We start from the raw sequence: 23591 nt of genomic DNA on the forward strand, positions 1-23591 counted from the left end.
GTGTCTGACTCTCCCTTACTTACAAAAATACTAACTGAATCCCTCCAACCCCTTTTTAATTCACTCCGATAACTACCTTCCCTCCTTGCTTTATTTACGTTGATAAAATTCTACAGAGGCGGCTTGCCGAACCTCCCCTGTGTTCTTCAAAGGCCTGCGAACGGCCGAGTGACGTTGAGATCTATTTAATGTTGAATGACAGCGGCAGCAATGAGCCACAGCGTAATCTGCCAGACACCTACTGGAGTTCAACGATGGATGGGGATCCCTTAATGGCCCTGTTCCTCCCTCCAATCCCGTTCTGACTGATCCCGCAATGAGTTTTATTATGACTTTTTTGTCAGCCGTTGGTGTATATTACTATATTAACCCCCGATTATAATACTGCTTCCCCCTAAAACATCAGTGTGTAGTGCCAGCAGGGGTGGGCGATGTGGTCTCCCATGGTAAGATTGTCCCGTCAAGTTTGATTGAATTATAATGTTAATCATGTTAACGTAGGGGAAGGTGTCTGTATACAGATACATACATGCAGATGTGCATACAAGCACAAATACATGCATATATGCATACATGCATCTACAAATATGCATGAATACAGGCATACATGCAATGCATTCATAAACACATATGTACATAGATGTGTACGTATGTATATGTAAGGTTGCATGTGTGTACATGCATGCAACATTCACACATACCGCATGCATGCATGCATCCATGCACATATACAAACAGACATACCTGTGTACATTCATATATATACACATACATGCATACACACCTACATGCAAATATGCACGCATACATACCTGCATGCATACAAGCTTTACGCGCATACACACATAAATACATACATGAATGCAAAAACCCATACATTCTAACATACATACATACATGCATAAATTCATGCATACAAACATGCCTACATGCACATATAGATGCATGCATACATGTGTTCACACATACAAACATACTACATGAGTAATACAAGCCCAAAATAATAGTTTAGCTTTATTTACAACAAATGGATAAGTGTTGCATTCATAACCTGCCATCTGAAATAAGCCATGAGGTGCAGATAGACGGTGGTGTCAGGCTAGTGAGTTATTGTGTGGGGAAATGACCGATGGTGGGTAGGTTTTCCTGAATCTGACCATTTGCTATAGGAGCTGTAGCAGCCATCCGCTCAGGGTCTGGTGGAGAGGGTGGGCAGCTTGTCCACCATGTATATGGGTCTCCCTGCTTCTTGATAATCCTATTAAACCTCTTGTATATGCTGTATTATTTCTTAAACAAATAATAGACAGAAGTATGTTAAGGAAAAGTGACCCGTAATATTAAAAATGAGTCACGTATAAGCCTGTCTGCAGTTTTCTGGTAATCCGATCATGTGGTGTAATTACCAGGAAGTTCATCCCCTCTATTACCAGTAGTCTTAATCTCAGCCGGTGAAAATAACAAGAGGTCTAAAACGAACAGTTAAATTAGGTTTGCTTAAAGCTTGAGTCACCAAAGTCATCGTACCAGTGATTCACTGAGCTGCTTTAAACCCTGCGAGTTATTAAGATCCTAGCAGTTATTGAACTGTGCTCAGATAAGTCAGGGCAACAGAGCCAAAGCTAAGGGGTCTGAGAACAGGAAATTGTTCTGCCATTCCACTCATTATTATTATTATTATTATTAAATAACAATCCCCATTATTAATTTCAATCATGATAATTATTATTATAATTAGTAGCAGTAGCAGTAATGCTATATTAACATTGTTATTATTATCATTGATATTGTTATTGTTAGTGTTATTGTTTGTGTTAGTGTTATAATTTTTTTTTTAATTATCATTCCATTGGTAGTAGTCGTATTAGTAGGAGTAGTGATAAGATTAGTGTTATTATTACTGTTGCTATTATTTTAGTGATTTAGTATAATTGCTATCTTATTTTTATTCTAGAATGGCTAATAGTAGTCCTAGCCCCATTAGTGGTGTTGCTCTTTTTGTTATTACTAGTATTAAAAGTACTGCTGCTGGCATTATTATTATTATTAATATATTATTATTATTATTATTATTATTATTATTATTATTATTATTACTACTATTATTATTATTATCACAGTTATTATTAGTAGCAGTAGTGTCAATTGTATTACAGCAATCGGTTGGTGTTTCAAAAGGAAAAACGCAATCTCGAAGGTTAGCAGGACATCGATTTTCTCAGTTCTCTCCATTAATTTCTCTCTCTCCTTTTTATTTTTCTTCTTCTTCTTCCAAAGAGCCAACATTCAAATGCGCACGTGAATCCAAAATTAATTATGTTTCAACTCGCAACCTGTGCTATCGTCACCCCGTCCCTCCTCTGGCCGGTGATGCAACGGCCTGTAATGTTGCCACAAGGGACGATTGTACAGTCTGATGGAATCACAGACCGCGGGTCTGAGCACTAGTACCTCAGATAGGATTCAGAAAAGCCGGGATCGACGCTTCTTGGTCTCACCAGATCAAGAAACGAGCTAATGACTAATCCTGGCATGATGCATGCAAAGTATCATTTGACAAGACGGGACAATGAGAATTCAGGAACGGAAAACCCATCAATTCATCCTTTTGTCCGCGAAAAAACTTCACAGGTGTCTGGCAGCTGGCCATCGCTGATCCCTTATCTCCACGGTCACCTTCCGGACATACCATGAGGCATGCCTTGTGGTACGCAGCGCCTAGCTGGGCCCTTCAAACCCACGTTTGACTCCTCCCATCTAAAACAGGTCATGCAGAGGGGAAATAGCATCGGCCAATTTCCCCTCAAGAGCAAGTCCGGCATTTCAAACTTTGCGTGAAATCCACAACTCTGGGTTTTTCCTCCCCTTGGCTGCCGGTGAGGGGCCCCCCGTCTCCTTGTCATGAAACTCACGGTGCAAAAACGAAATCCCCGCGCACTCTCTGACACCGGGTCCCTTCCGGGCCGATAGGAACCCATCTTTCTTGCTAAGTAGCAGGCAAGCAGACATAAAAATGAGTTGCCCTGTTTCGAAGGGAAGTACGCCGAAAAGAAAAAAAAGCGAAGAGGTTTGAACTCAGCTGGGGGAGGCCGATCTGTCCAGTGCAGTTGCCGAGGTTCCGACCCGTCAGTTTGTTAACCGTCGGGGAAACATCTCTACAAAGTTCATAATAGTCAAGGCTAATCGTTTTTGGGTGTCTTCTCTGAATCCAAAAAGGGGAATACGCCTCCTGGTGCGGGTACGGGACGGCGACGGAGGGACTCGAAAGAAACGACAGCGCGACGATGTGTTGCATTGGCAAACCATCTGCTCTTCCTGACCTTTACGCGTGCAGTGGTCGGTATGAACAGATGGTTTCCCCTGCCGTCCTGTAATTTCATGTGCATTTGCGTACAATAGCAGATGTGGAATCAAGGACCCAAGGTTTGCTTTTCATCCATTTCGCTACGGGCACGGCCGTGATGTGATAAAATAACCCAAAGTAGATTTTTTCATGTATCTCCTCAAAGTCATTTTTGGACAAATCAGTGTCTCAGGTTTTTCTGAAAAGTTATTTAAAAAGCTGCCGATATATAAAATATCTATGACTTCGTGATGTTTGGCAAAAAAAGCTAAATGCAATGGGAATCCTTAGTAATTTGTAAGGCCCATTAAATTTCAACTTGTTCAAACGATGTGTACTCTTTGGCATGAAATGGTGAAGCGACAGGTGTTTTGTTTGAAAGTGTTCGGGCTCATTGGCCAGGGACCCCATCGGCCCATCATGTAATCGAGGTTCTCTGCAATAAAATGACACCCGAAGGTTGCGTCCGTAAACAGGGATGTCTGTTGCAAACATCAGCAAATGACGCCATGGGAAGAAGTGCATCCACTAGGGGGCAGTGCAGAGTTCAGCATTCATGCCCGAGTTCCATCTCAATAACAAACATGATGGCGGCTGAGGTGCTGGCGGTCATGTGTATTCCAGACAGCTTGTTGCCTTCTTCTACTCTGTTGTTTTCACTGGTCAGACTAGAGCATACCAAGAAACACCGGCCCCACATGACCTCCGGTGGTACTGCCTCTTGTGACGCATACTCACATTTAATTAAATTAATTAGGGAAAAAATATAAATAATGGGCTAAAATTTAATTTAATTGAATAAACATAAGTTAGAATCTCCTAAAATAAAACCGGTTAGCAATTGTACATATCAGAGTTTTACAGTCTTGACCTAAATTCTGTTGATTTACTGCGACGTAGTGTCAAGGTATTTTAAGTTATTTAAATAACACCGCCGTCAACTCACACAGTATTTGAATGTCTTTATCCTGCTTTGGTTTCCGTTCGCCGCAATTTAAACTTACTTCATTCATTGTTGTTGTACCGCCGCTAGTAATTACCCAGAACTGCACCTCAGGCAACTGCACTCTAGAGTTTAAGCCCCCCAGACTGACTGGTGTCAAAACCAAGCGACCAAATCCTATTATTTAGGGCGAGGGCCAGCCTAACGCAAGCGTTTCATCCATTTCCCTTGTTTTTGGCCTCATCTTTCTAATTTCTTGTCTCTTCCTTCACGCTTTATTTCTTCCTGTCTCGCTATCAACTATCGACCATCCCTGACGGGCCGCATCCACGCCAGGTGACCATCTCGGTAGATGGTATACTGACCACCACCGGCTACACCCAGGAGGATTACACCATGCTGGGCTCGGATGACTTCTTCTACATTGGGGGAAGCCCGAACACCGCCGACCTGCCCGGGTCGCCGGTCAGCAACAACTTCATGGGCTGCCTCAAAGACGTGAGTGATATCATTGTGTAGCTTAGCCAGTGATCCAGGACTGGGAAATGCCATGTCTTACATGTTTTAATGTCTTGCGACACTGTTATCTGATGGTATATTTCACGTGGAAACCTCGGAGGGACCCAAACTGAATGTGGGTGGCCTTCTGCCTCGACTGGCAAACAATCCCTTCCTGACAGTACTGTTATCGGTAACAGCTACATGCTAGTTGCTGAAATGATAGAGTAATGCTTTGAATGTCTGTGGAGATTCTCAGTCTTCAAGGTCATGGAGAATTATTGTCAAAATCTTCTTGTTGTAGCCACTGGACTTGAATTTCTTCATCTGAGGAGCTTCTTCAGTTCTTCACAGCTGAGCTGAAACGTCATCAAGTGGAGAAATTGAAGGCTAGTTGTGACCACAAGATTTTTTTTGACGATCACGATTTGAATATTCATCAAATAAATAATGGCGGGCACTTTGCAGGATCGCTGCATACCCTGTGATCGATTCATGGGAAATTATAAACACTTCACAAACTTCATTACCATTTTTAGCAAGTGCAGTTTCTCACCCGCTTCAAGCTGAGAGCCCAATCACAGCAAATGGTTTGCATGTCTCCGTAGCACATGTGAATGAACGAGCTTGTGCCTGTGTGTGTCTATATAACACCCAAATTAAACAACTGACAACTGGATTTGAAATTCTTCCCTTGAACATCTTTCAGCCCTCATCCCTGAGGCTTCTACAGTTCTGATGACCTATTAGGAGTTTCTGACTATACCTGCCAGGGTTGTAGGGGGGTCTAGGTTAGGGTGGTTTGATATAAAAAACGAGGAGTTGATCTGCAGAAACCAGGTGGAAGGTGGTTGTTATGCTAATGGGGGTGTCGTGAGGTGGGAATGAAGATATGACTTTTGGAGATTTCGAGGGGTTTGAATGGGAAGGGTGGAGCCAAACTTCTCAGAATGTGAAAAGAAGGCGTGGATTTTGTTGGATCCTATGGACTGAGCCTCAGGTGGAAGTTACCGGAGGCTGATCCTGATGGTCCGTGTGTGCTTTTACATCTTGGTATTGATCCCAGTATGGCGTTATATGTTTCTGAAAGGTTGTGTCTGAGGCTCCCTCCTTTTACTCCTCTCTCCAACCATGTATTTCTGGACAGAATAAGGATATTGCTGTCCTCACAGGAATGGCCCTTATCCTTCAGTCTTTACATGATGGTTGAATGAGAGAGTGAATGGCTGCATGTCTCTATATGAGATGTAAATGAACAATTGAATAGTTTCCTGTCTATATGAGGAATAAATGGTATTTTTCTACCAATCACCATAGTAACCTCTTTCTCATTGACATTTCGTGCAATTCGCATAAAGAACAGTGATGTGCAGGCACTCAGTGTTAGAGTGAGAAATATATAAATAGATAAAAATCAGCGGTTAGCACCTCCACCTCGCTTCAAGAGGTTCCTGGTTTGATTCCAACAGATTTGGGGTCTCCACATCTCCTCATATCTGCAAAGGTTCCTCTCACAGTCCAAACTCATGCAGGAGGTTCATTGGAGACCCTGCATTGTGCAGATGTGTGAATGAAAGGTTGATGGTTGAATTTGTCCTAAGGTTATAAATCAGGGCTGTCAAACTCAAATACGCAGTGGGACAAAATTCAAAACCGGGATGAAGTTGCGGGCAAAAATTTATATTTATTGAAAAAAAATCTTCCTCCTTAATAAACAATATACATAAACGAGTTTTGTTTAAAAACTGAATACCGAACAGCAACGCTTAATACTGTAGGATATATAATTTAATATTGTACACAGGCAAAATTGAAATTCACATTAAAAAAAAAAACAAAAACATAAACGCATTGCATTCATTTCTTAAATAAAAAATGGTATGCCCCTTTTTATTTGCAGCCTTCTCAATTAAATTTCAACAGTAACCTTTTTCCTTAGGCTAACAATAAATGTAAAAAAAATAAAATAACAGTAATATACCAATTAAGTAATAATAATATCCTTCAATGAACATTCTGAGGATTTGTAGCAGGGTAGATGCACTAAAATAAAGATGCAGGCTAAAATACTGGCAGGTCAGCTCTAATGGTCATCTGGTATGGCTTCGCAGGCCAAATATAATTACACTGCGGGCCAGAATTTGACACCTCTGTTGTAAATGAATGAGTGAACGGCTGTACATCTCCATGACAATCTAATAGGAGCTTTAAGAGGAGCACTGATCTTTAGCGTCCGTTGCAAACGGCAAGACTTATACAGAAGCGGCACAACATAGCGGCAAAGTGCTTTCTCATAAAAAAAACACAATGATTGAACAAGTAATTACTTTTGCCGTGGCTTTTAATGAATCGCGGAGTAATCGCCCTCTCCGACTTAATTATACCCGTAGAATTACGTTTTCATTATTCGGGTCGCTATCGAAAAAAAAAAAAGGAACCCCCGAGGGTCTTAAAACTTCCCGTGGCCTTTTACTATCCTCACGCTCATCAAGACCGGGGCCGGATTTACGAGAAATCACGTTCCCGCCAAAAGCAAACAGCGAGAGAGCAAACGCAAGGAAAATTGGAAAAGCGAGAGCAGATGGCGGTCGGGGAACAAAGCGTCCGAGACCCCCGGGTTTTCCTGAGTGATCGCTCAATAACCGGCCCGAGACGAGATAATGCCGTACGGAGGAAATTAGAGAGAAATAGCCGGGAGCGGCGAAGTACATTAACAGGGCGCTGAATATGTATAACGGCGGAGGCGGAAACGGCAGATGATGGAGCTGCGTTTACCGGCCCCGTGTTTTAATGGAGTGCCGACTGAAGTTAAAATATATCAAATTGGGAGGAAGAAGAAAATGAAAGTTTCAAGTGACGGGTAAGACTTACAATGCGTTCGGGGATTAATTAATGGGCGACCTGAAACTACAAAGATGAATATCTCTGTTCCTTCCCGTGATAGATCGTATTGGTGTTTTTCTACCGATAGTAACCTCTTTTTCATTGACGTCCTCTGGAATTTTGTTTTGTGGCACAAAAGAGTGCTAACGCTCAGGGTTATTGTGAGAAATAAGGTATTGGATAAATGATGACAGCAGTGATTTGCGCCGCCGCCTCGCAGCAAGAGGCTGGCTTCGATTCCGACAGATTTCGGAGTGTTGTTCTCGTATCCGTAATGCTCCCACATGCAGGAGGCTCAGTGGAGAACCTAAGTTGAGGTGGGGATGAAAAGGTGAATATGTCGAAACGTGACCGGCAAATGCATACATGCACGAACGAACGGCGTATGAACAAATGACTAGCGGCATCAAGCCGTGACTTTCCCGGGCTTCGGCATGCTCTTCTTCCTCAGAGTGGAGTCTCCTGCACGAAGCAATCAGACATTCCTTCCTTGTCAAAAGAACCCGGCTGGAAGGAGGGGGAGAGCTATTTAATGGGATTCTTTTCCAACTACATGTCGTCCTGCGTGTGAGTGAAGAGAGTGAGAAAATATCTCTGCAGGCTTGTCGGCTGGATCTGTTTCCCTTCCAGCACGACCGTTCCAAAGCCTTGCTCTGCTTTCACAAACTCCTCATGAAGTCCTCCATCAAGAGCAGAGGGTTTATACACCATGTCGATAGGTCCTCTATCGGGATGTACCATTATGGAGGGGTGCAAGACGGTCACGTTAACAATTTTGCCTGATCTTCCTCTTTTCCATTGAACCGCTCCCTTCAGGGGTCGCCGCAGCCAATTAGCTGCCTCCATTCATCCTTTCCTCGTGCCAACTCAATCCAAGTCCTTTTGTCAGATGACGTGAATATTGTACAAAGTACTATTCACGACTCAAATGGAAAAAAATCCTCTGCACTGAACTAGCTGGAAATGCTAATTCCTGTCTTTTCTGGAAAGGGCTGCGACTTGTTGAAGTCGTTGAAGGAGGCTTTTCTGCAGGACTTTGCGGTCTCTCCATCGGTGGTTTGGTGTAAACGATAACGAAAACAAATGCCTGAAAATGGACCTCGAGTGTGGTTTGTCGTTGACACATGAATGCAAGACAAACGCGGTTGGTTTGCTCTCGCTTTGGAAGCAGAACACTGAAATCCGTCCCAGGAGGCTGTGCCACCGAAGAAGGTTTCTTTACCTTCCGACAGCGGCGTTCTTTTCACTGTTTCCATTTCTGTTATGTAGCTTTGTGATGTACATGTTCTTCTTCTTTTCTATTTATTTTTTAACCTTTTTTTTTTTTCCAGGATAATATTTGGGTTAAAAATATGAAAAAAGATAAATGAATGGATGAAGACATATATAAAATAATCAGGTCATGCACAGTTACTCCTGTACATCACTTTATTCATTACGTAAAACACACATTGTACACATTATATAAAACACCCTGCTCAGCGAGCGGCATTGAAATAAATATATTGATAAACACATGAATGATGGAATAAATAAATTAAATAAATACCAAATGAATTGGTTTATATATTCATACATACATTTATTTATTCACTATTTGATCTGCTAATCCTTCACAAAGGGTCACACTCAACATCTGGGCATTTAGGGGTCTCCAATGAAGCTCTTGCATGTTCCTGGATTGTGGGAGGAAAAAAGGAGAATATTGAGATAAAAGTTGGAATCCAACCATGGACCTGTTAGCTGCTATAACTAACCACTAGCACCCGCGCAGTAGATAAATAAACACGGATATCATGTCAGATCCTGGTAGCTTCTGAAGATGTGGATACCTCCCCAGCCTTCTGCAAATGTTAAAGCTGATGGGAAAAATGGACCTGAGACGCAGGAAGCGCCGATAGAACATGGTGGGATGGTGCAGGGTGGACAGCGCCGTGTTTCATCCCCTGTTAGTTCGGCGGCAGAGCTGGGATTATCGGCCGTCACGGTCCAGGGCGGCGCTTTCATGCCGCCGCCGTGGCCAAACGCTTTTGATTCGCTCGGCCGGCCGCCTGCAGGCCCCGGCGTCCAAAGGGGAAGAGCGCGGTGGAAGTAGAGCGAGGAGGAGCCCGAGGAGACAGCGAAGCCCTTTAATATGTGTGTGTGTGTGTGTGTGTGTGTGTGTGTGTGTGCGAACAGAGTACTCCTTGGATACCGTCTGCACCGGAGAGTGTTTGGGAATATTAACATCAGTTGGAATTGGCGCGACTGTGTCAAAACGGTGTTGGTGAAGAAGATTTGGGCAGTACCCTTGGAAGGAGAGCGTCCTCTGAATTGAAGGACAGTCGGTGTATGTGTGTGTGTGTGTGTGTGTGTGTGTGTGTGTGTGTGTGTAAAAACCAGGTCTCGCAGCCCCTCGGCCCTCCAGCCTCGTTTTTCCACAGATCACTCCATCTGTCTCTCCGACGCTTACGCCGCCACCGCCACCGCCACCGCCACCGCCACCGCCACCGCCACCGCCTCACCATCTCTCTCACAGCCTGATGACCTTGCTTTCGCCCATTTCTCCCCCCTCCTCCTCCTCCAACTCTTCCCATCCCTCCCTTCACCACTCCGCCTCTCCTCCTCCCTTTTTCTCGGGGCAGTTTTATGTAATTAAGTCGGCGGCACCGTCAGTGCGCCGGCTCCGCCGTCCTCGCAGCCAAATTAAAAATTGATTTTTCTTTTTCGACTGACTCTGACTACACTGGATGGACCGCCACCCACACACACACACACTCACACACACACACACACACACACCGACTCCCTATTGACATTCTGTCTGAAGCCTCCTTTGAGTGTCACCTCTCAAGCTAAAGCCACAGACGGCAAAAAAAAACCTGTCAACATTCATTAAACGGTATATTCACATTTTCGTGATGAATAAATACAAAGAGAGAAACAGGAAAAAAAAAAAATCAAAAACATATATTGTTGTCCCGGCAACCAAAGCCGATAATGGGCATAATATTGAACATGATGCAGCGGTAAGAGTCCGATGCGGTCTATTGGTCGTACATTTATACTTTGAGCAAAACTGAGAAAAAAAGCATGAAATGACAGGGTGATGCCACTTTAGCATAGTAATAATAGTAGATACATAAATAATGCATTCATTTATTCATTCATCTGTTCATTACTTTGTCAGTTATTTAGTTTGTTAATTAATTTTGTTCATTTGTTAGCTTTCTTAAATTAATCAAGTCATTAATTCATTCCTTATGCCTAGAGCTCAACCTGCTGTCTAGTTTTCATAGAATGGTCCAGATAGGTGAGACAGCGGGGAACCGTTGTATGCGTAAACGCATCAGAATGACTTCATTCATTCATTCATTGGTTATCTGTATCGCTTATCCCGCAGTCGGGGGATCTTATCCCGGCTGCGATTGGGCGAGAGGCAGGGTTTGTCCTCAGCCTGTCGCCTGTCGATCAGAACGCCTGCAACCACTCACCCTCCCATTCAGGTATCAGATTGATTATGCAATTTGTAAATGAGAGGGTGAATCGTGGATTGAGTGAATGAGAGAGTGAATGATTGACATCTGTCAGACTTATGAATGGTTTTCTGTCTCTTTATGATGTGTGAGTGAGGTTATGTGGCCACAGATAATGAATGAGTGAATGAGTTAATAAACTTTCATGCATTTCCTGGAATAAAGCGGCGCACCGCATTCTCAATAATCCCAATACGACCCTTCTTTTAGGAACCCCGAGGTGATCCGCATACAAACACACTTACACCTGGATCATCCCTGCTGCCAAGTGTATTCATTTCCACACCTACACATGTTTTCCATTTATATATTTTATTTCCTAACACCAGATGAGCTGTAATCTAATAGCTGCCAGTATTTTTTTTTTCTTACTTGTAGCTAATTACCAGGGCTAATCTCTGCTAATGACAGTATTATGGGGTGCAGGGTACAGGCGATGGTGTGGCCAAATGTAGGGAGAGATAACCGAAGGATGCTCTCTTTAAGAATATCCCCAAAGTGTCTTTCTTGCTGTTGTGAATTGGGCGGCTGAGCGTGGGCACTCGCAGAGGGAGCGAGGGAAGAGGAGAGAGTACACACACACACACACACACACACACACACACACACACACAAATGTGTGCAAACAAACAGCATAAGGCTGGAGGCTGTTTGAGATGAATAGAGGGGGACTGGTAAAAAAAATAAAATTAAAAACATAGACTGAAAGGTAGTGGGCCTCCGGCTCACAGCAAGAAGATCCCAGGTTGGATTCCAACAGAGGCCTTTCTGTTTGGACTCTTCATGTTCTCCCCGTGTCTGCGTGGGGTTCCTCAGGGTTCTCCGTGTTCTCCACACAGTCTAAGCACATGGAGGAGCTTCACTGGAGACCCTACATTGCCCATATTTGTTAATAAGAGGGTGAATGATTGTATGTGTCTTTATAAGCTGTGACTGAGAGAGCAAATTTGTATGTCTCTGTATGACATGTGAATGAATGAATGGCTGTCATTACATGATATGTGAATGAGGGTGCGAATGTTGTATGTCTAAATGAGGCCTAGATGGGAGGGGGAATAATTTTGTGCCTCTATACCACATTTGAATGAGGGGGCGAATGTTGTATGTCTCTATATGATACGGGAATGAATGGGTGAATGCTTGTACGTCTCTATTTGAGTCCTGGGTGAACCCTGCATGAGTGGATGAATGAATGAATGAATGAATGAATGAACGGCAAACAAGAAATCAAATGAAACCCGACAAGGCAAAAGTATAGATGCTATAACAGGCGGAAGGAATGGACTCCTGATTTAATAATTGATAATAAGAATAATAAGATAATTTGCTGGGATAAAATGAGACAGGAGGAGGGAGTGGAGGGCATCATTATTTCATCACTTCATCTTGTTTACTACTCTTGGAGGAAAAAACAACCTTCCTTTGAATGCATTTGTCTGAGGAAGAGGAGGGAACGGGTAGAACTTTTCCCACCTCAGTGGCAAACAAACAGAAGATGTCAGAACAAATGTTTCCAATAACAGAATGATCTCCTTAACCCTGGAGATGCAGGACAAGGGAGTTGACGCACATTTCCCGTCAAGGAACTTGACGGCCGGGAAAACAGAGCGGGCATAAACACACCAAGATTGGGTTTGAACTGAAGGCAGACCTCTCTGAACGCTGTGTTTGGCTAATAATGAAACAAAACTAAAACAATGAAAGACAAGGATAATTCACTTTGCCTTTTGCTCTCCATTGGTTATGGATGCGAGCCAATCTGCTTTTCTAGTTGAAATAATAATTGTTTTCCTCAAAGGCTTTTATGAGACATTTGCATCGTGGCTGCAGGCAACGCTCGCCAGACCGGGGTTCCCTTTGAGCTTCGGATCGCCTTTATCCTCCCTGACTCTGCAAGGAGCGATTATCATTATTCCTATCAAGTTATAATCGCGGAACGCCGAATAGCTTGCTTTGTGGATTCGATCGGGCGTTTAATGGCCCATTTGTGCGGCCAGGATTTCCGTGGATTCCTGGGATTCCCAGACATCTGTGGGAGTTGGCCTCGGGCAGCTTGCTGGCCCCGGGCCCTTCTCGGGAAGGGATTGTCTGATGAAGAAAGTCATGTTACAATCAAAGAAGCCTGATATATCTATATTTATTTAACAATTCTTTTTTTTTGGTCGGGACTCATTGGGATAGGCCGGTCCGGTGGTTAGCACTTCTCTTTCTCGGGAGGAAGGTCCCTGGCTCAATTCCAACAGGGCGGCTCCGTGTCTCCATGGTTGTCTCTGGGTTTTCAGGGTTCCCAGACCTGGGAGGCTCATAGGAGACCCTAATTTTGTCAATGAGAGGAGGAAAAGTTGTACATCTCAAGGTGTGACCCTGTGATCAGCTGATCTCGGCCAATAACGGCTGGGATAGGCGAGGCAGCGTAGGTAATGTAAATAATGACTGAATGATCCAGGGGATAGCGATGTCGTCTTCTGTGTCTCTTTATGCTTTCAATCAATATACTTTCTTTTTCTTGTCTTGGCAACAGGAATAATCTATATAACACCTGAGTGAAAGTCAATGGTTGGATGTGTTTGTATGATTTATTGTCCAGATGTTCTTGTCGTGGCAACTGGACTTGAATTTCTTCCCCCGACCTGAAGACCTTTCACTCCTCAACCGAGAGGCTTCTTTACTTCTGAAGCCTCTGGTATGAGGAGTGAACCGTCTGGAAATTAAGCTACCACATCAAGAAGATTTCAACGAGAATTCACAATGAATTGGAGACTGAGAACCTCCACAGACATATACTTTAGATTATTCGCAGCAGTTATGGATTTGTTTTTGGTCGACCTGCGACGTTCGGGGTTTGAAGAAACCAAAAGGCACGGTGGTAACCGTCTGTATGTCCTACCCTCCAGGTGGTGTACAAGAACAACGACTTTAAGTTGGAGCTCTCACGACTGGCCATCGAGCACAACCCCAAAATCACCTTGAACGGCGACCTGGTGTTCCGCTGCGAGGACGTGGCCGCCCTGGACCCCATCACCTTTGATACCCCCGAGTCGTACATCTCCCTGCCCAAGTGGAACACGAAGAAGACGGGATCGATCTCCTTTGACTTCCGTACGACGGAGCCCAGCGGCCTCTTGCTGTTCAGCCACGGTCGCCCTCAGGGCGCCAAAGAGCAGAAGCACGGCAGGGAGCTGAAGACGGATTATTTTGCCATCGAGCTGCTGGACGGCTATTTGTACCTGCTGATCGATATGGGCTCGGGTAAAACAAAGCTGAAGGCCAGCAGCAAGAAGGTCAACGACGGCGAGTGGTGCCACGTGGACTTTCAGAGAGAAGGCAGGAAAGGTAAGGAGCCCCCACCCCCACCCCGTAGGCTGGATTTGATGGAAAGTGAGATGTGAAGGTGTGACCTATTTACATGGCTGCGTTCAGAGGGGGGGGTTCCCTCACATCTTCCCACATTGGTTTGTCAGTAATTTCATATTTTTATTCGCCAGAAGGTGTTTTGTGTGTGAAGGACACACTCCTCCTCTCTTTCTTTCTTTCCTTTCAATCATCTGCCTCCATCTGACCCTCTCTTCTGCACCCTCTTCTCTTCACTCCTCAAGTGCTCCTTCTTCCCATCATTCCTCTCTGTGTCCTCAAACATCAGGATCTTTCTATCAGGATCTTTACCATCCCTCCTCTCCTCATGTCCAAACCATCTCAGTCTCTCTTGAACCCTCAGATCGACTCATTCCTGATCATCTCCATGTTTATCACTCCCAAAAAAGAACCTCAACACTGCCAGCTCTGCAGCTCTCACCTGCATCTTCTCCACCTTCTGTTTCATTCTGTCTGATTTGCTTTTCTTCACTTGTTCCAACCTGCTTGCACACATTTCTCCATCTCTTCACTGGGACTATTAAGCCTTGGTACTTAAAGGCATCCACCTTCTTTATCTCCGCTCCCCCCTTTGCAGGCCATCTATCCACCTATCTAGATTTTCAAGGCAGCTCACAGTGTCATCTGCAAACATCACAAACATAAAATCCCTGGAATGGGGGCTGTCACACTGCATTAGCTTTGGAAGTAAAGATTCCTATTAAACTAAGATACACATTCAAATGCCTGTCACCTGCAGAGAAGGAGAGAAGAGTTGGAGAAAAAACACTTATGATCCCATTTCATCGCCGAAACATCTCTGACAACTAGGTCAGAGAGTTTGTGGAATGACAGAATGGATGAATTACTTGTAAATCAGAGATCTGATCAAATATAGATCAGAGTGGATGAATAATAGGAGGGTTGAGTTATGACTTACGATATTTGTCTCCTATATTAGCCGCTCTTTAGGCCGAAAGTTCTAATTGGTTCCCAGAACTATTCAGCTGTTCCAGGAACTAGCCTCCTCCACAGGAAGCTTTGTTAGCTGTTAGCTTGCCATTCTCCCAGGAAGTGACCCGACCTGTTTGCTAACTCAGGCCTTATTTTTGCCCGTAATGTTGACGTTCTTCTGCGAGGACTGCAAACCTCCTCAGGGTCCAAAGCTCAGACCTCTTCGGCACTCCAATTCAAGCTGCTTTTGTCCAATTTGTCGCAAGAAAACATCTGACCAGTGCCCAGGAAGGGTTTTAAGAAATGGCGCTCTGTAGTCTTCAACAAGTTTCTGGTAATGGGCCTGACTTGCGAGCACCTAGGAGTTCCCATGGAAACCCCAAAAGACCCTGGGTCAGAGTAGAAGCTAAGATGGTTCAAGGGCACTGAGATTCTGTCACACCAAGAAACAGCCTAGTTCCTGGAAAAGGTTTTGGGAACTGCAAAACGTTAATACAGTGTATCCTTAAAGCAAGTGGAGTGAGTCTGGAGTCAAGTTTGTAAAGAGAGGCTCCAATCCGGCGTCAGAGTTCACCTTTAATGGCATTTTCATCCAACATTTTCTACAAGTCGAGAGCGCTGAGCAAAACGATACCTTTGAGATACCGCATGGTTTGACGGTCCCAGAACCGCAGTTGACTTTAATTCAGCTTAGGATGGTTTCTTCCTCTTCATAGCCTTGAAAAAAGAAAACCAGATGAAATATTATATGTTTTATTAATAAGGCCCAAAGTGGTGGTGGTTACCGGGGGTTTATTGCCAATATGCACGCCGACCAGCGGGTAACTGCGGGCACACCAAGAGCACGGCGCCTGATGAACGACTCGTAGGTGGGCGAGCGACGTGGACATTACATCTCGGCCTTTAATGGCGTGTCATAATGAGGAAGGGGTGTAGTGAGAAAAAAAAAACAATGCGCGCCTGATGCGGCCGCTGTGCCAGCTATAATTGGCTTTTAATAGAAAATTAAGACGACGTCGTTAATCACGGGATAGCAAAGGGGGCTGTGCTGCATTCTGCTGCCTTCTTCTCCATTTACCCGATTACCGGCGCATTAGACGGACGCTCCTGCACCGCGATCATCTGTCCTCCCTGTGTACGTCCTGTGCACCCCGCACCCAACTATTTACCCAACCACGTGACTGCACATCGGTCACTTCCTGCTCCATGTTGTATGCATGTTCATGTATCTGGCCCCCATGCTGACCTCTTCATATTTTTTGTCGTCAGGATCCATCTCCGTCAACGGCCGGAGCATGCCCTTCAGCTCGCCGGAGGGTAGCGAGATCCTAGACTTGGACAGCAACATGTACCTCGGCGGGCTGCCCGAGTCCAAGTCGGATCTCATCCTGCCGCCCGAGGTGTGGACGGCGCTGCTCAACTACGGCTACGTGGGCTGCGTCCGCGACCTCTTCATAGACGGCAAGAGCCGCGATGTGCGGCGCCTGGCTGAGATCCAGAGCGCCTTTGGCGTCAGTAGCTTCTGCACCCGCGAGCTGCAGAAACGCTGTAGCAGCACCCCCTGTGGCAACGGCGGGCTGTGCAAGGAGGGATGGAATCGCTACATCTGCGACTGCACCGGCACCGGGTTTCTGGGCGCCAACTGCGAAATAGGTATGCAAAATGGACTCCCGCTCATTCGCCTCAAGGGACCCACTTGTATGGATGGAGCACACGTCATCCCGCCGTGCATGGGTGCACGTTTACCTCATGTGCAAGTCTGAGTCAGATAGCTTGGGTTTCGGGGATCGGGCCTTTCCAAGAGCTGAGTGAAACAAGGACTGGCCCACATCTGATGAACTGGTTGAAACTTGATTCAGATCTGAAAGTGTGTTGGACGGTTTTAGCCGACATGTCCTAGGAAGATGGCCTCATCTAAAGATCAGATTGAGGCCAAGGGGATCTGAGGACCACTAGAAGACATATGTGGGTCAAACATCCGTCACTGCTTCGGTGGAAAGAATTTCTATCAATCAAAGTAAAAGTGCAAAGTCTAAATAAAATAAAATAAAATAAAATAAAATAAAATAAAATAAAATAAAATAAAATGTAAATTAAATTCATGTGGCATACTGATGAGCACTCCCATCCCATGGCAGAAATAAAACAAAATTAAATTAGAAATTAGGTATTAAATTCAATTCAATTAAATATATGTGACACACTGATGAGTACTCCTGTATCATGGCAAGAATAAAGTAAAATTGAAAAAAAAAAAAAAAAAAAATTAAATACAATTAAATTGAAAAATGCTTTCTAGGACTGCATGCTAGAATTCCTTGATAAATCAGCACAATGCTGACATTGGTGATGTTGTCTCAGATGAAGTTTGAGGTCTTAAGTTTGACAATACTGGGATGAAAATTGTTCAAGGACTAAATATGCACCTATAACATACCGGATCAGTCAAGGACAACAATCACCTTGGAGCAGATTACCTTCCTGCAGGCCACCAATGGGAATTGGGCAACTGTAGGTCAAAGAAGGAGACAGGGATGGCGAGTTTAGAAGCAGGGAAAACAGGAAAGGCAAGAGTTGGATTGCTGCTGAGAGAGAAAGGGGTTGTACTGTGTGTCCAGGCAGTCCAGCTGGAGAGCTGGCAAGGCCACCTCAGGGACAGATTTGAAGTTGCTATTGTAATGAAATGAAGAGAGCCGGAGTTTAATATCCAGGATAGGAATCCAGCGGGACAGATACTGCTGGGTTTTGAACAAATGCGGACGCAGGCTGGTGTTGGAGATGTCTGTATGGGGATTTAGAGTTGTGTAGTTGTGCGCCGCTGATGGGATGCCCTGAAGGTACCAGGTCATTTGGCCGCTTCAGTGACTACTTCTTTCAGCTGTATTCTTAAGCTCCCTGATTGTTTTCCATTGAGCCTGTCCTCGGAGCCTCTGCAGCCCACCTCCGCTGGATGCAAACGTACCCTCCACCCTACAACATCTGCTTTGGCAGCCGAGTTTTCATACCTCAACCTTTCCCTGTCAAGTGTCTCATCGATGGCTTCCTCCCAAGGGACCGCTCAACGATGAGGACACTTCTTCAGGATTTGGACTAGACGATCAGGTCTAGACACAGGCAGGTTGGTAAACTACAGTTTCAGGAGGAGAGGTGAGCCTCTGACTGTGGTGTGCTTGCATTTCCTGATGTGAACGCACATTCCTCCACTTCCTGGATGAAGGATGTTGATTGCCAGGAGGTAGTCTGGGCTTCTCGGATCATGACGTTGTTGGTAACCCTCCATCTCCAATGCTGCAGCCAGGTTATTCAGCACTCAGTTTTGACTCCAGGTGTATCTGCCTTGAGTAAGGACAGTCTTGCAGCCCACTAGGATGTTCTTCAGGGCTTCTGGGCAGGATGCTGGAGACTGGCTGGGTTCTGGCTAAACTAGAGATGTAGGTTGGAAGGAGATGGCAAGACACCATATGTGGTTCAGCGTTTTGGCCACCATGTTCCACAGCTCGCTCCAGGTTATCTCCCTCCTTTCTACACTGTCCCACCTCACCCAGTGACCTTGCTTGGCTGGGGAAACAGCTCTGGCACACCTTCTGCTTCCTCCTGGTGGTGCACCACCCCTTCCAGCAATCATTGCTGGAGTAGCCTTCTGCCATGTATGTGTTGTTGTTCCCGCACCTCCTCTCCAATTTTTCCCTGTGGCTCTGGCAAATAAAATAAAATAAAATAAAATAAAATAAAATAAAATAAAATAAAATAAGATAAAATGAAAACAATGAAATCAAATAGATTTCATAGAATAAAAAACAAACAAACGACATAACACACAAAATTAACAAAAATATAATCATAATAATAATACTAATAGTATTAGTAATAGTATTAATAGTACTAAATTTGCATTAGAACCCTATTCAGTGCAAAGTTGCTAAATCACAAATGCATGATGGTCACAAAGGCAGAATGAATAAAAAAAGATGGTGGTATTTTGGTCCAACCTGCTCGCAGAGGAAGGGGGTCAAGGTTGCAGCTCGAGGGCCGTGGAGGTCATGAGGTCAGGGGGTCACTCTGGCCGAGTACCTGTCTGCAGCCATATGTGTCACACAACCTTGCCGACACACCAAACACAGCAAGGTGAGCACAGCCAGACAAACCCCACCTCAGACATCTGGTTGCTTTCAAACAGCTGCAGGCGTTTTTTTCCTTTTCGGGGTGAAACCATTTGCATTCTGCATCTGCACGTGCGCCGAGGTGAGGGCACTGGGCGAGACAGGGGTTTTTAGGAGTTCTAATGAGGACGGCAAGGGGCGGAGCATGAAACGTCTATTTTGTTGAAGGGAGGTGATCTCACAGCTGTGGCTAAGTTGGTGTTGCTCTTCTGTCATCTAGTGGAGGTTTGAGTTAAAGCAAGGAGGAGGTTCCTCCATCTCTTCCACCCCGTATTAAACTGCAAGTGTGTGTACAATAGGGTGGGGAGAATCTGATACGTTGGCTACAGGGCCAAAATTAGATAACAAACACGGTGGCAGCGGTTAGCACTTCCTTCTCACAGCAAGAAGGTCCCTGGTTGGATTCCCTGGAGGTCTTTCTGTGTGGAGTCTCCATGTTCTCCCCATGTCTACATGGGGTTCCTCAGGGTTCTCCGGATTCCTCACACAGTCCAAACACATGCAGATGTTTACTGGAGACCCTACAATGTCCAGATGAATGAATGAGAGGCTGAATGGTTGTATTTGTCTATATAACATAAGAATGAGGGACTCAATGTTGTATGTCTCTGCATAATGTATGATGGATGCTTAAATGTCTTTATAAATGACGCAAATGCAAGAGCATATGCCTTTTTTATGTGTCTATATGACAGGCAAATGAATAAGTGAATGTCTTTTATGACATGTGAATGAATGAAGCGACTGGGGGGCCCCAGGATGAACCTCACCTCTCACCCAATCACGGCCAACATAGGCTCTCAATGAACGAATTAATGAATAAATGAATGAATGCATGATGATAATCATGATTTATGATAATACAGTATTGAGATGGTACCATAATACCATGTGAGATGATCTCAGGTAAAATGACATTGTGTTTCATTATTCGTGTCTTTCGGGACCTGATATCCATCTCTCCCATTACCAAGATGAAAATTACACCTAAACAAAATTGACACGGACACACTTTTTCCCCCGCTGTGTGTCCAGAGGCGACGGTGCTGAGCTACGACGGGAGCATGTACCTGAAGATCATCATGCCGGTTACCACGCACACGGAGGCGGAGGATGTGGCGCTGCGCTTCATGTCTCAGCGCGCCTACGGCCTGCTGACCGCCACCACGTCCAAGGAGTCCGCCGACACGCTGCGCCTGGAGCTGGATGGTGGCAGGGTCAAGCTCACCGTCAACCTGGGTAGGCCGGCGTGCGGCATCGTGAACGCGCCCCCTCCTCGCCCTGGCGTCACCCATGACACCACCCCCACCCCCTGCCATCCCCCCCGTCCTTCGCCTGTTTTTGCACTGCATCCCGATGGATGTCTATGAAGCTAATATGCTAATGCTAATGCTAAGTCGAGGGCACAAACGCCAGATGATGTGCTCCAAAATTGTTATACATTATACATTATGGAGAATTATAGCTCACCTGCGGGGAGGGGGTGGTTTCCTGCAATTTTTTTAATATTTTTTTATTTTTTAATTTCTACCCCCCAATCCCATCCACCCCGAATCCATCCCCCTTCTTTTCTACCCTTCATAAAAAAAAAAAAAAAAAAAGCTCCATCTCTAGCAGAATCAGCAACCCAACACAAACCTGCCCCCTAATTCCTCCTCATGGTTCTCCTGGTGGTGGTGGTGCAGGGGGGGGGGGGGGGGGGGGGGGGTTGCAACGGTCCCCAAGTTCGCCTGCTGGACCTGATAGAAGGATGCAGATCACGACCATTTGAAGGCGTCGAGTAGAAGATGAGCGATCGCCTCGGTTCCTTGGATGGAAATCATCGCCGCAGCGATTTATCGGCTCCTCTGGGCGAACTTGTGCGACCTGGCAACCCCCTCCTCACATGGCCTCCTCCACGTCCACCTGGAAGGGATAGATTCTTCCCAGAACCGAGGAAGAGGAGGGGGTCCGAGCCACCTGGAGGGGATGGCAGTCGGAGAGATGGACATCCCTCTCTCCTTTCTTTCTCTCTCTTCTTCTTCTTCTGACGTTCTCTCCATAACCCCACCCTGGCCAAACCCCCGCTTGAGATGGAGCTTTTCATCCCTTCAACGGGCCTGTATGTCTGCGGCCTCGGAGCAAACGGCCCCAGTGACCGGACCGCCAGCGTGCACACGCACACACACACACACACAAACACACACACGGACACGCATTACATGAAGTCGTCAATTTAATATATGGAATATCTTTTTTTTTTTACATATTTGCATAGTGACAGAAACAAATATCTAAAAAAGCCCTGAATTCATAGATAATATTTTTTTTTATTATTATTATTTACAAAAAGGGAAATCACGTCCCGCAGCCGGCTGGGAATCTGGGACATTTAATAAAACTCCATCCAAGCTTTAATTCCATTTATAAGGTAATTAAGTTCCTCTAATGAGCTCATTACCGAGGCGCCGCAAGGATAGCTTTAGCCAACGAGCTACGTCAATGGCGTTTTCTTGGCGGGTGCTCTTGGCCTCGGTGCTCTGGCCATTTCTATCAGCCACAACAGCATCGACGCTCGCTTTTGGACACACTTTATACACAAAATGTACCATTATAACAATGTAATTACACTATTGTGGGACTGCATTTTACAGTGCGATGCCGGTCACTGGCTGTTTGCGTCCACTATTCCGTGTCGGTTGACAGCCCGAGACCACAACCCAGTCACGCGGCCAAATGCGCGCCTGCCATTCCACCACTAGATGGGGGAATAAACAGAGAAATATAGATCTTGTGTCATAAAGAAATATAAGGCACGGAAATGGATATTGACAAAGCTAATCAACATATTTGGCGAAGAAAATTTGACTACCCGGGAGCTGCAATTATTTTTTTTTCTAAGCGAATAAATAAAAGCTCGTCCTGGTTTTGTGTGCAGCGCGCACGAGGTGGTTGGGATGTGCAGATCACCCTTTCCTCGAAGCATTTACGCTGTGGGGGGGCTTGTGGGTCCAAAAGGCTGCAGAAGGCAAGCGCATTTCCGAGGGAAGAAGAGTTAGGTCGTTTGTTTGCGATGCGGCAAATGTGTAAACAGCGTGTTACTACACAGTAACAGAGTGTTATAATAATAGGATATGTGTAATAACTTATAATAACCTTTGCAATGTTAACACGGGCCACATTGTGAGCAAATAATGGTGTCAGTCGGATATTTAAAGTGTGTTTTTTTCAAACAGTGAAAGCAAATAAAATCCGCACCCGATAATATTAAAATATTGATTAGTCTATCAGGCGTTACTTTTGGTTTTCCGATGCCACTGTTTTGTGACTTGGCTCCAGCGACTTCGATCTGTTTCGACCAAATGTGCCCGGCTGTCGTTTTTGTGGCGGCTTAATTGGGTCCGCGCCCGTCGGCGGGTGGAACCAGTGTCGCCGTGGCAACACCTCCGCCCTCGCCTCGTGCAGCCCTTTGGAAGTGTGCTGGGGGGGAGGAAGGGGTGATGCTGACTCGGAGCCTGTCCCCGGATGGTGGCCCCAGAGTTTCTTGGTTGTCTGCAGAATGTACCTTGAAGGATGTAAAAAAAAATGTCTTCTCTCCCCTCTTATATCTCTTCTTCTCTCCTTTTTTTCTCTTTTCATTTGATCTCACCATTTCGCTCTCTCTCCCGCCAGATTGTATCAGGATAGACTGTAGCCTCAGTAAGTGGTTCTATCCATTTTATCTAAACTGAAAATGTCTCTGTCTCATCTGAATTCTGTGCTGTGCCCCTTTTCTGACCCCCTGAACGGAAACATTACTTCTTCTTCTTCTTTTTACTGTCATTCTTTCTTTATTTATTTTATTTTTTCCAATCTTACATGTATTCCTTCATTTATCCATGTGTGTGTTTATTTATTTACTGATTATCTCCCATACTATATTTTATGCATATTTATTCCTATATGTATTCATCCTCATCATTTTT

General features: G+C 45.0%; 1 protein-coding gene across 8 annotated transcripts in view; it reads left to right on the top strand.

Moving 5' to 3' along the window:
• The window catches only part of nrxn2b (neurexin 2b), a 749542-nt gene that overhangs the window by 340512 nt on the left and 385439 nt on the right, over nt 1-23591 (top strand). For 6 of the 8 annotated variants that reach the window (XM_086165979.1, XM_086165985.1, XM_086165983.1 and 3 more), the window contains 5 exons: nt 4623-4784; nt 14077-14515; nt 16757-17140; nt 20683-20886; nt 23299-23325. In XM_086165979.1, coding sequence (XP_086022105.1) covers nt 4623-4784; nt 14077-14515; nt 16757-17140; nt 20683-20886; nt 23299-23325 — 1216 coding nt within the window. The remainder of the gene's footprint in view (nt 1-4622; nt 4785-14076; nt 14516-16756; nt 17141-20682; nt 20887-23298; nt 23326-23591) is intronic. The other 2 variants (XM_086165981.1, XM_086165984.1) reach the window with 2 other exon arrangements.

Source organism: Fistularia commersonii, chromosome 19, assembly GCF_037954325.1.
Source record: "Fistularia commersonii isolate RoL2024-O1a breed Wild chromosome 19, RoL_Fcom_v1.0, whole genome shotgun sequence".
Taxonomy (NCBI): domain Eukaryota; kingdom Metazoa; phylum Chordata; class Actinopteri; order Syngnathiformes; family Fistulariidae; genus Fistularia; species Fistularia commersonii.